General features: G+C 42.2%; 1 protein-coding gene across 1 annotated transcript in view; it reads right to left on the bottom strand.

The window, feature by feature from the left end:
- Nucleotides 1–6,487: 6,487 nt before the first annotated feature.
- The window catches only part of LOC110487634 (exostosin-1b-like), a 95,943-nt gene continuing 86,222 nt past the window's right edge, over nt 6,488–16,208 (bottom strand). The window contains exons 9-11 of the mRNA XM_036971037.1: nt 14,059–14,219; nt 11,642–11,813; nt 6,488–9,773 (exon numbers count right to left, since the gene is read on the bottom strand). Of these exons, the coding sequence (XP_036826932.1) occupies nt 9,588–9,773; nt 11,642–11,813; nt 14,059–14,219 (519 nt within the window). The 3' untranslated portion in view covers nt 6,488–9,587. The remainder of the gene's footprint in view (nt 9,774–11,641; nt 11,814–14,058; nt 14,220–16,208) is intronic.

Genomic DNA, 16,208 nt, shown 5'->3' with positions numbered 1-16,208 from the left:
GTTTTCCAACCTTACCGAACATTCTTAACTAATTACATTTCTAATCTATTAACTTTCAACATTTGACTGAACAGCTTTAAATATGTGAAAACATCAGAGCATTAAATAACTACCAGTCAGGAATGTAGGGTAGGTAGCTTGTTACTCCCAAGTAGTCTTCTTACAAATCAGTCAGTAAGCCCATGTTGGCTAAAATGTTTTAGGTTGCTAGGTAAGTTAGTCTAGCCAGATATCTAAACCTTGTAGTAATTATGGCTGAATTACGAACCAGGTATGCAGGGGACGTGCCCAGGGGCCCGGACCTCCAGCGGGCCCCCATAGATTTTTTTAGTCACTCTCTCAGATGTCTTTAAAATGGCATAAGCCATGGCAAAATATGGAGAATTGCAGGAAATTTGCTTTTAAACTGCAAAATGTTCTATCAAACCCATGGCAAAACCGCACATTTCTCTCTCCGCTGCCAAGAGGGGGGCCCTAAAAAGTTTTGCCAGTAAGCTTGTTTTTTTTTAGCATAAGGCTACGGCCGGCTATGGGCGGAAAGATGGACTGTGGCCGACAGAGAAACAGAAAGGGAAGGCCGCAGGCCATCAGGTCTCATATTAATATCAATATTACCTATGTAGGGGATATGGTGTCATTTGGGAAGCAGAATAGGGAGGAAAGCAAAGACGCTCCTTCCACAGAATAAGAATCAATCGCTGGATAGTGGATCATGATTTATTTTCACAAACCAGGTTTCCAGCCAAACTTTTTATGCTTGTAAAAGTACGGTACAAGGGGGTAACCCCCCCTGTAATTCACATTAACACCACAAGATGTCACCAAATAATTTTCCTTGTTGTCACTGCTCTTGCTCAACAAAAATATCCTCTGTGTCATCACAACTGAGATATTTCAAAACGATTGTGGTAAATTTGTAATTTTTTTGCTATTTTCAAAATGTTGTAGATATATTCCAATAAAGCTTTTTTTTTTTTATGAGATACACAAGTAGGAAAGCCTTAATGATAAATAATCCACTTGTTTAGAGAGAAGTGTAGGTCATTTTTATTTAGTAAAGGGGGTAGCTGGCCCCTGGGGGCTAGTCTCCCCTTTATGGTTATGAATGTGTTTCTACCTGTCATTTAGACAATGACTAGCCCAGTTAGTGAAGTTGCTAGCTAGCATAAACTAGTGCTATCAGTAAATGCTAGGAGTGCTAGCTAGCAACCTTACTACCAGATTGTCTGAGGTAAAATACATTAAAAAGATAACGTAACTTATTTGCAGTTAGAAATGTTTACACTAGTGACTGATAGCGTTACATTTAATGTTACTTTATACCCTTATGTATTTTACACTGCATTTTGTGTCACATAGCTTGCTATGTTTTTAAGAGAGAGCTTTTCAATTGGCATCTCTCCCCCTTTTTTCAGTCACAGGTGGGGACTGGATTAGGTGTGAGCAGTGCAGGAGGTGGGCGGAGGTTTACTGGGGATAGCTTTATTTGTGACCTATGTACAAATTAGAATTGTGCAATAGTATCAATGTTACACTGAATTGAGTTACGTTGTTATTAAATGTTATATTCCATTCCAAATGTCGATAAAATACCCTAGACAATGTGGGATCTTTTTGTGTCGGTAAAATCAATTATGCTAGAAATGTTAGTGGAAATGTTTTTGTGCGCAAATATGGATATAATAACCCATCATGTCGAAGTAACTTGGAGTCACGCGATGACATGTTGTGTAGTCCTCCCACTACGACTCGTCCGGGAAAGCATGCTGTTTATTAGGATACAGATTAAATCATTTCACAGGGTGGTGAAACTACAAGGTGATGAGCTTGACATGATCAAAAAAATGAAACGTCCCTTTTTCAGGACCCTGTCTTTCAACGATAATTTGTAAAAATACAAACACCGTTTCCAATGCTTGTTCAATGAACCATAAACAACGAATGAACATGCACCTGTGGAACGGTCATTAACACACTAACAGCTTACAGACGGTAGGCAATTAAGGTCACAATTATGAAAACTTAGGACACTAAAGAAGCCTTTCTACTGACTCTGAAAAACACCAAAAGAAAGATGCCCAAGGTCCCCCTGCTCATCTGCTTGAACGTGCCTTAAGCAAGGAGGCATGAAGATGTGGCCAGGGTAATAAATTGCAATGTCTGTACTGTGAGACGCCCAAGACAGCGCTACAGGGAGACAGAACGGACAGCTGATCGTCCTCGCAGTGGCAGACCACATGTAACAATACCTGCACAGGATCGGTACATCCGAACATCATACCTGCGTGACAGGTACAGGATGGCAACAACAACTGCCCAAGTTATACCAGGAACGCACAATCCCTCCATCAGTGCTCAGACTGTCTGCAATAGGCTGAGAGAAGCTGGACTGAGGGCTTGTCGGCCTGTTGTAAGGCAGGTTCTCACCAGACATCACCGGCAACAACGTCACCTATGGGCACAAACCCACCGTCGCTGGACCAGACAGGACTGGCAAAAAAATGCTCTTCACTGACAAGTCTCAGTTTTGTCTCACCAGGGGTGATGGTCAGATTTCGCTTTTATCGTCGAAGGAATGAGCGTTACACCGAGGCCTGTACTCTGGAGCGGGATCAATTTGGAGGGTCTGTCATGGTCTGGGGCGGTGTGTCGCATCATCAGACTGAGCTTGTTGTCATTGCAGGCAATCTCAACGCTGCGCATTACAGGGAAGACATCGTCCTCCCTCAAGTGGTACCCTTCCTGCAGGCTCATCCTGACATGACCCTCCAGCATGACAATGCCACCAGCCATACTGCTCGTTCTGTGCGTGATTTCCTGCAAGACAGGAATGTCAGTGTTCTGCCATGGCCAGCGAAGAGCCCGGATCTCAATCCCATTGAGCACGTCTGGGACCTGTTGGATCGGGGGCTAGGCTTTTCATACCTACAGGGGTCATAAAATGATATGACAATCTTAAAACAATTCCATGTTAGCTTAGTAGATATTGCAATCCAAGGGCTTAGACATAGAGGGGTTTTAAACCCCCCAAAATGTGCCTTGTCTATCCTGTAATGTAACTCGACATTACTATGCTTAGCAGTAGGCTAGACATTGTCTCAAAGCAATAAACAGTCACGCATCAATGATCAAATGTTTCTTTTTTATTATAAATCATTCTTACAAAAATTGGCATGTTTCTATTTCATTTACCTCTATAAAAGTAATTTGTTAATTACAAGGTAGGCAGGAGGAAGGCATCAGGACAGCTGGGAGCAAATTAAGTCATTAAAAAAAAATGATATCTTGTCTGTCTGATACAGCCAAGTACTGATAAATAATTCCATAGAAGTGGTCATGCAGGTGCGTTGTCAGCCATCACCACAGTTTAATATCCGACAGAAGAGTGGTCAAGAATGAATGAAAGCGGTGCCAAATCTCCAGTGTACGTCCAGTTGAACGAGAGCCCTGTATGGTGCTCCTCTTCTGACCGACAGTTCAAAATATCAGTTTGTTACCATGAGCTCAAAATAAAAAAAAATTTTGAAAAAAAAAAATCCCCCCCAAAAAATCTGACAGAACCATCCTGCACATCCAACCACACTGATACAGATGCCATGCATTGATAAACCATAGAATGTCTGGTATCCTATGGTTTTATGGAAGGACATGTTTAAATGGAGAGTTGTTTTACATTTGTACCAGATATGACAGTCAAGAGAATTGGCAGTTTTCCCCAAAACTATCAATGAGTATGCAGATGTGGACAGTGACAAAAAAAAAAACATGGTGAATCTAAAATACACTGTAGCAACAAACGGAAACCCTCGATCTGTTCAAGAGACCCAGCTGCCATCGAAATGCTCACAGCAAATCCAATTCTAGATTGGTATCATCTTGTCTCCATGGTGATTATGAATTAACTGACATGGTAACACAAATGGATTTCTATAATGGTTGCAGTTGCTCTATAGATGAAGATTTTAAAAGCAAAAAGGGATGGTTTTATTCCATGGAAACAAAAAAAAAAAAATATATATATATATATAGGCAACAATGTGAAAATTAACCCTCCTATTATGTTGTAGGTCAATTTGACCCATTTCCACATTTGTGTTGTCTAAAATACTAGTTAACCTCTTCCTCCATGAAAATTACTTTTCCTCATATAGGGTCATGAACCTAACTTCAAAATGTGGACACGCTGATATGTTGTGGAATGTGTGTAGATTTTGTATACAAACATGCTGTTGTGGGTCATTTTGACCCAGAGGCTTTCATTGTGTATAGATATTTGCACAGGTCCAAAATAAATGAGGTGTCTTTGATGTATTCTGTTTTGACTGGTTCTGGTTGCACTTTTAGAATTCTGTTTGGGTGGAAAGGAGTTTCCCCAAGCTTCTCCTTCTCAGTGCGAGAGCAGCAGATCGCCGACACAGACAGTCATACATATGAGCTCCAAAAGATTTGTCATTGAAGCCTCATCACAAACTTTGGACTGTGACAGTGAAATAGAAGAGGCTTCAGAGACAGGACAATGCTATTGATCCAGATTTGTGAATATTTCTCTGGTGAAGAGGATTCAGGAGGTGGAGTCTGCCATACCATCCCCTCCATCCGATGAGAGAGAGAGAGCATCATGCAACAGTCATCATCCAGAGAAGAGAGGACATGGACATCTAAAGATGGTTATATTAGAATGGTCACAACAGCGAAGTCAAGGTAGACTGTCAGCTCAAAATTGTTCCAGGGCCCCGGCAAAGACAGTAAAACCAGCACCATTTGTGTAGAATGCAATAAATCCAGTTGAAGTCGGAATTTTACATACACTTAGGTTGGAGTCATTAAAACTAGTTTTTCAACCACTCCACAAATTTCTTGTTAACAAACTATAGTTTTGGCAAGTCGGTTAGGACATCAACTTTGTGCATGACACGCCACTTTTCCAACAATTTTTTACAGACAGATTATTTCACTGTATCACAATTCCAGAGGCTCAGAAGTTTACATACACCAAGTTGACTGCCTTTAAATAGCTTGGACAATTCCATAAAATTATGTCATGGCTTTAGAAGCGTCTGATAGGCTAATTGACATCATTTGAGTCAATTGGAGGTGTACCTGTGGATGTATTTCAAGGCCTACCGTCAAACTCAGTGCCTCTTTGCTTGACATCATGGGAAAATCAAAAGAAATCAGCCAAGACCTCAGAAAATAAATTGTAGACCTCCACAAGTCTGGTTCATACTTAATTTCATACATAATTTCCAAACGCCTGAAGGTACCACGCTCATCTGTACAAACAATAATTGTATGCAAGTATTAACACCATGGGACTACGCAGCCGTCATACCGCTCAGGAAGGAGACGCGTCTTGTCTCCTAGAGATTAACGCACTTTGGTGCGAGAAGTGAAAATCAATCCCGGAACAACAGCAAAAGGACCTTGTGAAGATTCTGGAGGACACAGGTACTTTTGTATCTATATCCACAGTAAAATGAGTCCTATATCAACATAACCTGAAAGGCCGCTCAGCAAGGAAGAAGCTACTGCTCCAAAACTGCCATAAAAAAGCCCAACTACGGTTTGAACTGCACATGGGGACAAAGATTGTACTTTTTGGAGAAATGTCCTCCGGTCTGATGAAACAAAAATAGAACTGTTAGGCCATAATGACTCGTTATGTTTGGAGGAAAAAGGGGGAGGCTTGCAAGCCGAAAAACGCCACCCCAACCATGAAGCAAGGGGGTGGCAGCATCATGTTGTGGGGGTGCTTTGCTGCAGGAGGGACTGATGCACTTCACAAAATAGATGGCATCATGAGGAGAGAAAATGATGTGGATATATTGAAGTAACACCTCAAGACATCAGTCAGGAAGGTAAAGCTTGGTCGCAAATGGGTCTTCCAAATGGACAATGACCCCAAGCATACTTCCAAAGTTGTGGCAAAATGGCTAAAGGACAACAAAGTCAAGGTATTGGATTGGCCATCACAAAGCGCTGACCTCAATCCCATAGAAAATGTGTGGGCAGAACTGAAAAAGCGTGTGCGAGCAAGGAGGCCAACAAACCTGACTCAGGTACACCAGCTCTGTCAGGAGGAATGGGCCAAAATTCACCCAACTTATTGTGGGAAGCTTGTGGAAGGCTATCTGAAATGTTTGACCAAAGTTAATTTAAAGGCAATGCTACCAAATACTAATTGAGTGTATTTAAACTTCTGACCCACTGGGAATGGGATGAAAGAAATAAAAGCTCAAATAAATCACTCTATTATTCTGACCTTTCACATTCTTAAAATAATTTGGTGATCCTAACTGACCTAAGATAGGGAATTTTTATGAGGAATAAATGTCAGGAATTGTTTAAAACTGAGTTTAAATGTATTTGGCTGAGGTGTATGTAAACTTCCGGCTTCAACTGTACATCTGCAGAAAGCACACACGTGCATTGTGTCAACATGTGGGATAATTCTGACCAATAGGGTCAAATCACACCTAAGTGTTACTGGGAAATACAAAAAAAATATGCCTTCTTGGGGAAACAGAAAATGCTGGTTTGTGACAAATATATTTAACAAATAGTTCAATGTAGTTTTTGAAATCAAATGTTCTTGTATTTCTTCTTCATGAAAGGTCTGACAAGACAAACGTTTTGGCTGTTTTTACTTGATTCTTTGACTGTCGAGTGTGTTTACACTGTGCGGGTCAATCTGACCCATACCACAATGGACTTATTTTTTCCCCCCAGCAAAAGCACAAGGGTTAAAGAAATGTATATACATTTCTTTTTTTGCTCATCAACTATTCCTTCAGCCATGAAATCCTGTTATTTTCCCCTGTCATTTCATACTATACACAGTCTGGTTTTTCTCACATATGAAAATAAATATACATGTTTATGTACAGAAATGTTAATGTCTCTGGTTTCGCCCGTGAAGTCAATGTGCAAGGCTGGGGACTTTCGCTCTTGAGATAATAACAAGTTCGTTCAGACAATTCTAGATAGAAAAAGGCTTGATACAAAGATGCTTGACTGAACTTCAAAAAAGGGGACCAGATGCAGGCCAACGTTTTTCAGAATCATTGAGATGCATGTCTAGTGCCAAGAGATCCAAGGCTTGCTGTAAGTCAACATCAAAATACAACGTAAATCTCTCTTGGCCAATATCAAGTCATACAAGTTCATTCCAAAACTTCTCGAGTACATTGCCAGAAAGAAAATAAAAAATGAAAAAAACAACAATATATTGACAATATACCAGCTTTGAAACTGTACTAAATCTAACTGTACTGTAGTATTAAGTGTTATGCTGATAATATCACATATGAACATTGTGAAAATGACAAGAGTAGATGGGCCAGGCCCACCAATGACACAATATCAACTCATTGGCCATGTATACACCTAGTGGACACTGACCTCCATTGATTGTTTCCTGATATGGAAGATGAAAACAACAACATCAAAATGTAAAAAAAAAAAAAAGTCTACAACGACCTCAATGAGAAATGACGCAGATACGACGAAGGGGATAGAAAAAAAAACAGATAGTTGAGCTTAGGCTCACAGCTGATACACTATGGGCCGGTTTCTCGGGAGCCAGATGCAGCCTAGTTCTGAACAAAAATGCACTTTCAATGGACACCTTCAGTCACCTTCACGATAAAAAAAGGCCACTCAAGCACACTTACGCACCTTCAAGTCTTCAGACATTCAAGTACCTGTTTGAGTGAACTAGCAGGGCTCTTTGTGTGGTACAAAGACTAAAGCCTGTTCACAATGGGATTTCCCTATAAAGCCATGAGCTTCCACATCTCAAAGCTATTTCCTTGAAATGTATCAATTAAAAGGATGTATGGAGGTTTTTCACATCTGACCACAATACAAAACAACGTGTCAGACCAAATGTAGTTGAGCTGGGATGAGTCTATTGTGAGCACACCAGCATCACAGGAAAACTAGGAGCAACAGAAATGATGAACAAAGAGGGTAATGAAGAACATTACAATGACAAGGCTAGGTGAAGTGGGGCTGGTTGTCTTTTCACTGTACGCCTAGAGCCAAAGGGTCATGGTTGTGGGTCACCGCATCCAGAGCAGAGTCAGACATGATGGGAAATATAGAGACAGACGGTTTCAGCACGGGCTGCTCCCCAGGGAAACCAACACTTCAAATGAAATGTCTTTCTCTAATTAAACACAAAACATATGTCCTCTGACAAATGGTGTCGGAAATGCCTGTGTCTATCGAATGGCTTTGAGGCTTGTATTTCACCAACACCATTATGATGAGGGCATCTAGGAAGAACAACTAATATTACAGAGGGCATTTCGACCAGATAGCATGTTCTCCGGCTTTCGATATCGATTTACGGAAAATATGTGCAATAAGCAATTTTAAAAAAGGCAGCCCTAATGTGAATTTCGGGGACGTGGCACAACAGACGAGTCACTGAAATCTGTAACACCCCTGTGGAAATGAAGCAGGGTCTAAATTTAGCATGCACTCCTGCCACGGGATTGCGCAAACAATAAAGGGGAAATAAAATGGGTGAAAAGGGTTTGGTTCAGAAGGCAGTGTTCTGCTCCATTTCATCCAGGAATGTTCATGTTGCTCATTCCGACAGAGGGAAAGTGCTCCGCTTGGGCTTATGGTGGGGATGAGCCCTACATTCAACCTCTGTACACACACACTGGTAACGGCGCTTCCGAGGGGAAAGACGAGGAGAAAAGTGAAACTGCTTTTGAGAGTTGAGAGTTTTGAAGGAAAAAAGGGTACATTTAAAATGTGACATGCTTCTGGCTTATCGTTGTGATAAATCAGAAATAAAAATCTAACTATCAGAAAATCAAAGACTGAGCATAGTGTTTCTGTGGGTTTTGCGAGTGCCTCATGGCAATATGAGTGGCACCATTTGAAAATGGGGGGGGAAAGCTTTGACTCAACTTTTCTCAACCTTCACTACCAAATGTTGAATTTAATTTAATCAGGGGACAGTTTAGGAAGATAAGACCCCAAGGCTTCAAACCAGTGTACGTATGGGAGGGAAGTATGGTTAGGAAAGTAATGGAGGAACATGGTTTCCTAGGGTCCAGAGCAGGGGCTGGTGGTGAGTGTCTCAGTGGTCCTGATGCAGACATAGGGAGGTCATGAAGGAGTCAAGGTGGGGTTGCATTGACTCTAGGTTACCAGCCCGGGGCGGATCTGATCTGAGGTTGGGTTGCCATGTTGGACACCTCCCTTCCTCTACCATCCTGCACATGTGCAGAGAGTCGCAGGAAAGTCTGTCGTAATTCGCTCCTTCGTGGCATTCATCCAAAAAAAATATTCTATCCAAGAGTCTCGTCAGTAGTGTCTGTGTGTGTTTATGTGAACGTACTACAGATCTGTATATTCTGTGTGTGTATACGCATAGTTCTCCAGACACCATTTCGCTCGTCAAGTCCTGGCGCTGCTGTAGTCATTGGCAATGTGCTGAGTGGAAGACAGAGCTGTAGCGCCGCCTTAGATTGGGCTCCTGTTGGCTGACTGTCCTACTGCCACTGTCGTGGTCCTCCTTCGGCTGCCGCCTCCCCCGGCCTCTCTGGCAGGGGGTGCACATCCTGTCAGAGCCTCTCGATGTCCCTGTATTTCTTGCGCAGGATGGAGACCTGGTCCTTGAACAGCACCGGGTCCAGCCTCATTTGGGAGTGGACCAGGGGCATGCCGCCAAACCAGTTGGCGAACTTGTTCATGCACGTCTGCCGCTGGGCGAAGTGGTCCGGGTCGGCCCAGCGCGAAGCCCGCGACGACTGCACGGCGGGAGGAGAGAGAAAAAGGGAAGATATTGTTAGATCACAGCAGCATGTCATGACACTAAATAAGGTCAGGGTTTCTCAAAATGGTGGGGACTAGAGCTGGGCGATATAGACAAAAATACATAGTGATAAATTGACATTTTTTGCAATAACAATAAATCAGCTGGGTAATACGGAGAAAAAGTAATATTGCCATAAATATAACTATTTCGCTCGATATCAACAATATATATATATTTTTATGGAAAGTTACTGTACATTAGCGGCGGGGGTCTAGACAATTATTTTCCAGTGCCAAGTAAGACAACTGAGATTAACTGAATAAAAAAAGAGAGCCAATTCAACTAACATATCCAAGAAAAGCATGAGTGATATTTTGATGTGCAACCTGTCAAAATAGGACGCAGAATTATCTGATTTCATTCGGGCTTTTCAGTTACGAAGGACATCTGCATCTTTATAGTGACTGCGTGTTTTGATACACCATCCAAAATCTAATTAATAACGTCACCATGCTCAAATAGATATTCAATGTCTGCTTTAAAAAAATGGTTTTCCACATCGACCAATAGGTGCCCGTTTTTTTGCGAGGCACTGGAAAACCTCACTAGTCTTTGTGGTCGCTACAGATAATTGTATGTTTGGGGTACAGAGACAAGGTAGTCATTAAAAAAATCATGTTAAACACTATTATTGCACAGAGGGAGGCCATGCAAGTTGAGACTTGTTAAGCACATTTTTTTACTCCCGATTTCCTCCTTAAGGAACTGTATACACTCACAGAAAGCTGGGACTCATCTCGGTAACGAAAACAGGAGTTTCTTTGAAAACAATCATTTTTGAACAAGGGTCACATTCTTGTGCTGCTTTCCCTTTTCTAAACAGGAGACAGGTTTCTAGCCCAAGGGCGGGCATTTTCTTGCTCCCCACGTCACCGCGAATCTCTAACTGTTTGAAAATCACTGTTTTTAAATAAGTTTTCATTTTCGACGTCATCAGGTGACACTTTTTCCACATATGTTAACACTGGTATTGTGCTTTCAAATTTGGTTGAAAAGTGGTGGAGGTGCCCTTTAACTTCCACTAACCAAACCATCAGCACGAGCTTGCTATAATGAAAATCGAATTCAACAAACGGCAATAATGTTTTCAATTCGACTTTTGCTTCAAAAGCAGCTCAAACATCATGTAAGCATGAACTTCATAGGCACTGTCATAGGATGCCACCTTTCAAACAAGTCATTTGTCAAATTTCTGCCCTGCTAGAGCTGCCCCGGTCAACTGTAAGTGCTGTTATTGTGAAGTGGAAACGTGTAGGAGCAACAGCGGCTCAGCCGCGACGTGGTAGGCCACACAAGCACACATGGAAAGCCTTCCCAGAAGAGTGGAGGCTGTTATAGCACCAGAGGGGGGAACATCTCCGTATTAATGCCCATGATTTTGGAAGCAGATGTATATACCCACCAGACAAGCTTCTGGGAGAGCACTATGGTTGATTACTAATCATGTTGGTAACAAGTTTAAAATAGCAATACGGCACCTTGGGGGTTTGTGGTATATATATATATATATATATATATATATATATATATATATATATATATATATATATATATATATATATATATATATATATATATATATATATATATATATATATCATGGCTAACTGCTATATCCAGGCACTCCGCATTGTGTCGTGCTTAAGAACAGCTCTTAGCCGTGGTATATTGGCCATATACCACACCCCCTCGGGCCTTATTGCTATTTTAAACTGGTTACCAACATGATTAGTAATCAACCATCGTGCTCTCCGTAATATATATATACACACACACACACACACACACACACACACACACCTGTCCCATCATGGTCTCTTTGTACTGCTTCTTCTGGGTGACCTTGATGGGCGGCAGCTTGGTGACGGCGGACACCAGGAAGTTCATGAGGATGTCCTCACAGTTGGCCAGCTGGTCCACCATGCCCTTCAGGCTGGCAGGCAGGAAGTTTGTGTAAAGGAAGTGGTAATATCTGAGGAGGAAGAAAACATTAGTGAACAGGAAGTGGTAATATCTGGAGGGGGAGAAGAAGAAGAGTCGAGAGGGTGATTTGGAAGTGTTTGGAAAGATCTGTGATGGCGTACTCAAGATCGAATTCGGATTGATTTCTTTGAGTTAATTAATCAACGCTAATCAACCATTTTATAGACATGAATTTAGTCTTTGTTGAACAACTGTATGAAAAAGACAATGTAATGAGGGTTGGGATAAGACCCATCATGCTCCACTCAACATGACTGACGTATGTAGCCTCAGGCTACTTCCTACAGTAGTGTTCAGTAGAAGCTGATGTCACTTTCAATTGTGTTCGATACCTTTCCATTCATTCCATTTCAGCCATTACAATGAGCCCATCCTCCAAAGTCTTCCTCCACTAGTAGCCAGTGCTTTGACTTGAGCAGGAGCTCACTGGACCCGAGAACTGGCACCTCAAATTCTCTACCGCTTGACTTCCTTTACCCCTTATAGAATATTAGCTCCAAGGTATTGTGAAGTTCCTGCACCGAAATACAAACAGTACCGGCATCCAAAATAAGTACTGGCACCTACAGTGCCTTGCAAAAGTATTCACCCCTTTGCAGTTTTTCCTATTTTGTTGCATTACAACCTGTAATTGAAGCAGATTTTAATTTGGATTTCATGTAATGGACACAAAATAGTCCAAATTGGTGAAATGAAAAAAATACCTTGTTTAAAAAAAATTGAATAAATAACAGAAAAGTTATATGAAGATAAGATCTGGTCCAACCAATTACCTCCAGAAGTCACATAATTGGTTAAATAATGTCCATCTGTGTGCAATCTAAACACATGATCTCAGTATATATACACACACCTGTTCCGAAAGGCCCCAGAGTCTGCAACACCAAGCAAGCGGCACCATGAAGACCAAGGCGCTCTCCAAAAAGGTCAGGGCCAAAGTTGTGGAGAAGTACAGATCAGGGTTGGGTTATATATATTTTTTTAAAGATCAGAAACTTTGAACATCCCACGGAGCACCATTAAATCCATTATTAAAAAATTGAAAGAATATGGCATCACAAACCTGCCAAGAGAGGGCCGCCCACCAAAACTCATGGACCAGACAGGAGGGCATTAATCAGAGAGGCAACGAAGATAACCCTGAAGGAGCTGCAAAGCTCCACAGCAGAGATCGGAGTATCTGCCCATGGAACCACTAAGCTGTACACTCCACAGAGCTGGGCTTTACGGAAGAGTGGCCAGAAAAAAAGCCATTGCTTAAACAAGAAAAAAAATAAGCAAACAAGTTCAGTGCTTGCCAAAAGGCATGTGGGAGACTCCCCAAACATATGGAAGAAGGAATTCTGGTCAGATTAGACAAAAATTGAGCTTTTTGGCCATCAAGGAAAATACTATGTCTGGCGCAAACCCAACACCTCTCATCACCCCGAGAACACCACCCTCACAGTGAAGCATGGTGGTGGCAGCATCATACTGTGGGGATGTTTTTCCATCGGCAGGGGCTGGGAAACTGGTTTGAAGGAATGATGGATGGCGCTAAATACGTGGAAATTCTTGACGGAAACCGTTTGTCTTCCAGAGACTCGAGACTGGGACGGAGGTTCACCTTCCAGCAGAACAATGACCCTATGCATACTGCTAAAGCAACACTCGAGTGGTTTAAGGGGAAACATTTAAATGTCTTGGAATGGCCTAGTCAACGCCCAGACCCATTGCCCATTGTCTTGAAGAATGGGCAAAACTCTCAGTGGCTAGATGTGCCAAGCTTATAGAGGCATACCCCAAGAGACTTGCAGCTGTAATTGCTGTACAAAGTATTGACTTTGGGGGGGGGGGGGGGGGGGGGGGTGAATAGTTATGCACGCTTAAGTTATTTCTTGTTTCTTTCACCCCCAAAAATATTTTGCGTCTTCAAAGTGGTAGGCATGTTGTGTAAATCAAATGATACAAACCCCCCAAAAATACATTTTAATTCCAGGTTGTAAGGTAACAAAGGAAAATGCCACGGTGGGTGAATACCCTCCCTCGCAAGCCACTGTATTTCAGTCCAAGTCAACCACTGCTGGTAGTGTTGTACTGTATATTAGGGTGAATTTGGCCCTCGACACTGATCTTGCGTAAGTTTTGCATTTCCCTACTAATGGTTAAGCTAAAGATTTGGGGAGGGGAAGCTTATCCTAGATCTATACCTAAGGGAACATTCACCCCAGAGCTTGTACTGTAGCTTTCTGTACCTGTGGTAGATGGCAGCTCCGGTCAGCACCATGGAGTAGTCGTTGGTCCACTTGGAAGTGTAGCCCCAGCGCTCCTTGTTACTGTCCCAGAAGTGGCTCCGGGCCGGGTAGCCCACCAACCTCTCTGGAAAGCTCTGCCACACCGTGAAGGCAAAGTCCACCTGAGGAGGAAGACAAAGCGTCAGGTTATTAAAGGGATACTTTGGGATTTTGGCAATGAGACCCTGTATCTACTTCCCCAGAGTCAGATGAACTTGTGGATACCATTTTAATGTCTGTGTTCAGTGTGAAAGAAGTTAGTGGGGGATTCACACGTCAATGCTAACTAGCGTTAGCACAATGACTTGCTAGCAGATACCATAGACTTCAAGTCATTCTAGTTAGCAACAAACTGCACGCAGACACATAAGAATGGTATCCACGAGTTCATCGGACTCTGGGAAAGTAGATAAAGCGCCTTATTGCCAGAATCCTGACGTATCCCTTCAACACACATACATAATGAATGCACATTCTCTCCATGTGCATAGGCATAGACAGATGCACCCCCTCTCGAGTGCCCCGCACACAATTACAACTCATAACACACAGACATTACAAAAAAAGTGTTTTCAAAAGCCCCCTGCAGTTGGCTGACCTCTCGCTGGTTGATCAAAGCATTTAAACAAATAATTAGAGAAAACATCAGACGGAGTCTGGCTGGTTCCAGCAGCTGCCAGAAGAACCAGAGGCTGCGTCCCAAATGGCACCCTACTCCCAATATAGTGCACTACTTTTGTCATCAAAAGTAGTGCTCCATGTCAGGAATAGGGTGCCATTTTGGACGAATAGAGTGCCTCCACCAGAGACTAAATTAAGAGTGTGTAATAACGCAACCACATGGTCGCCACAAAAACAGCCTTCATGGGCTCCCACTCAAAACCTTGTCTCGGCAACATCTGTGTTCTCATGGTGTTATGCCAAACTGTGCTCGAGGAATGAAGAGAAAAGCCACCCTAGGAAGGAGAAATTAAACAGCACATCCATTTAAAAAGCCACAATGGCGAGTTCCTCAATTTGCAGGGGATCACAACTCGATTAGAGATGACAATCAGACAGAGAGCGATGTAGAGGAAGATGGGGAGAGCAAGAAGTTGTAAAAAAAAAAGCATAAGGGGTGGGAGGGACAGAAGGATAGAGAAAGAGCGCAAAAGAGAAACTGCTAGAGATAAAAAATGAGTACTACAGTATATAACAGTGGGAGGAAGAGAAAGTTGCATGTGGGACAAAAGTGACACAGAGCGAAGCAGTGAGAGAGGGAGGCTTGGAGCGCTCTATACTTTCATTCGCTCGCTCTCCCTACTGCTGTACTCTCATAGGGCCAGCCAGCCTTGGTCCCTGGCAGGCGTGTATTGCTGCCGGAGCGCGGTGCAGTGGTGCTCCGTCTCTGTAGCGTGGACGCTACACAAAACAATGAAACGCCTACTCACAATAAAGCGGTCCTCGCAAACAGTGCAATTATCAGATATAAAAAAATAAAAAAAATATTGTTGTTTGTTCCTGAACTGGCCGGATGGCAGTGCTAGCCTTCAGCACCACTTAACTTCTCTAACATCATTGCGCGATCCTGGCGCGGTCCATTCAGCGCCACTTAAAATGATGTCTCATCAAGATCCGTTTCCTGTAATACTGAACACTTATTATTGTTTCAAATAGAAAATGATCATGTCTCACAATGGCGCTCGTTTAGTAAAGTGGGATCTAAGCTGAATCAATGTCTTACAAGATCGCATAATGATTAATGTGCTTGTTACATAACAGAACCTAATATAATAGCATAGCAGGACTATAAGGTTACTGTTACACCCCAAACACCTCATCTCTAATTATATGTTAGGATGGTTAGCTGAAGCAGAATAGTCTTTTCTTTAAATCAAGCAACAAAACTCAACAGCGAGGGCAGGATTTATGCTTTGGTTGAAACAGAATACAAGAAAGGCTAATAGTTTGTTAGCACCATCTACTCTAATTCACTCACCAAACAGTAATTCATAAAACTGATTAAGTTTGGACGTTTCACCGGTAAAAAAAAAAAAACGTGAAGAAATACCATTGCCTATTTTGATTAAGTAGCCTGCTATGCCTAACTTGATGTTTGAAGGTGTTAAAAA

The sequence above is a fragment of the Oncorhynchus mykiss genome, chromosome 32 (genome assembly GCF_013265735.2).
Source record: "Oncorhynchus mykiss isolate Arlee chromosome 32, USDA_OmykA_1.1, whole genome shotgun sequence".
Taxonomy (NCBI): domain Eukaryota; kingdom Metazoa; phylum Chordata; class Actinopteri; order Salmoniformes; family Salmonidae; genus Oncorhynchus; species Oncorhynchus mykiss.
This window is presented reverse-complemented; position numbering and strand designations above follow the sequence as displayed.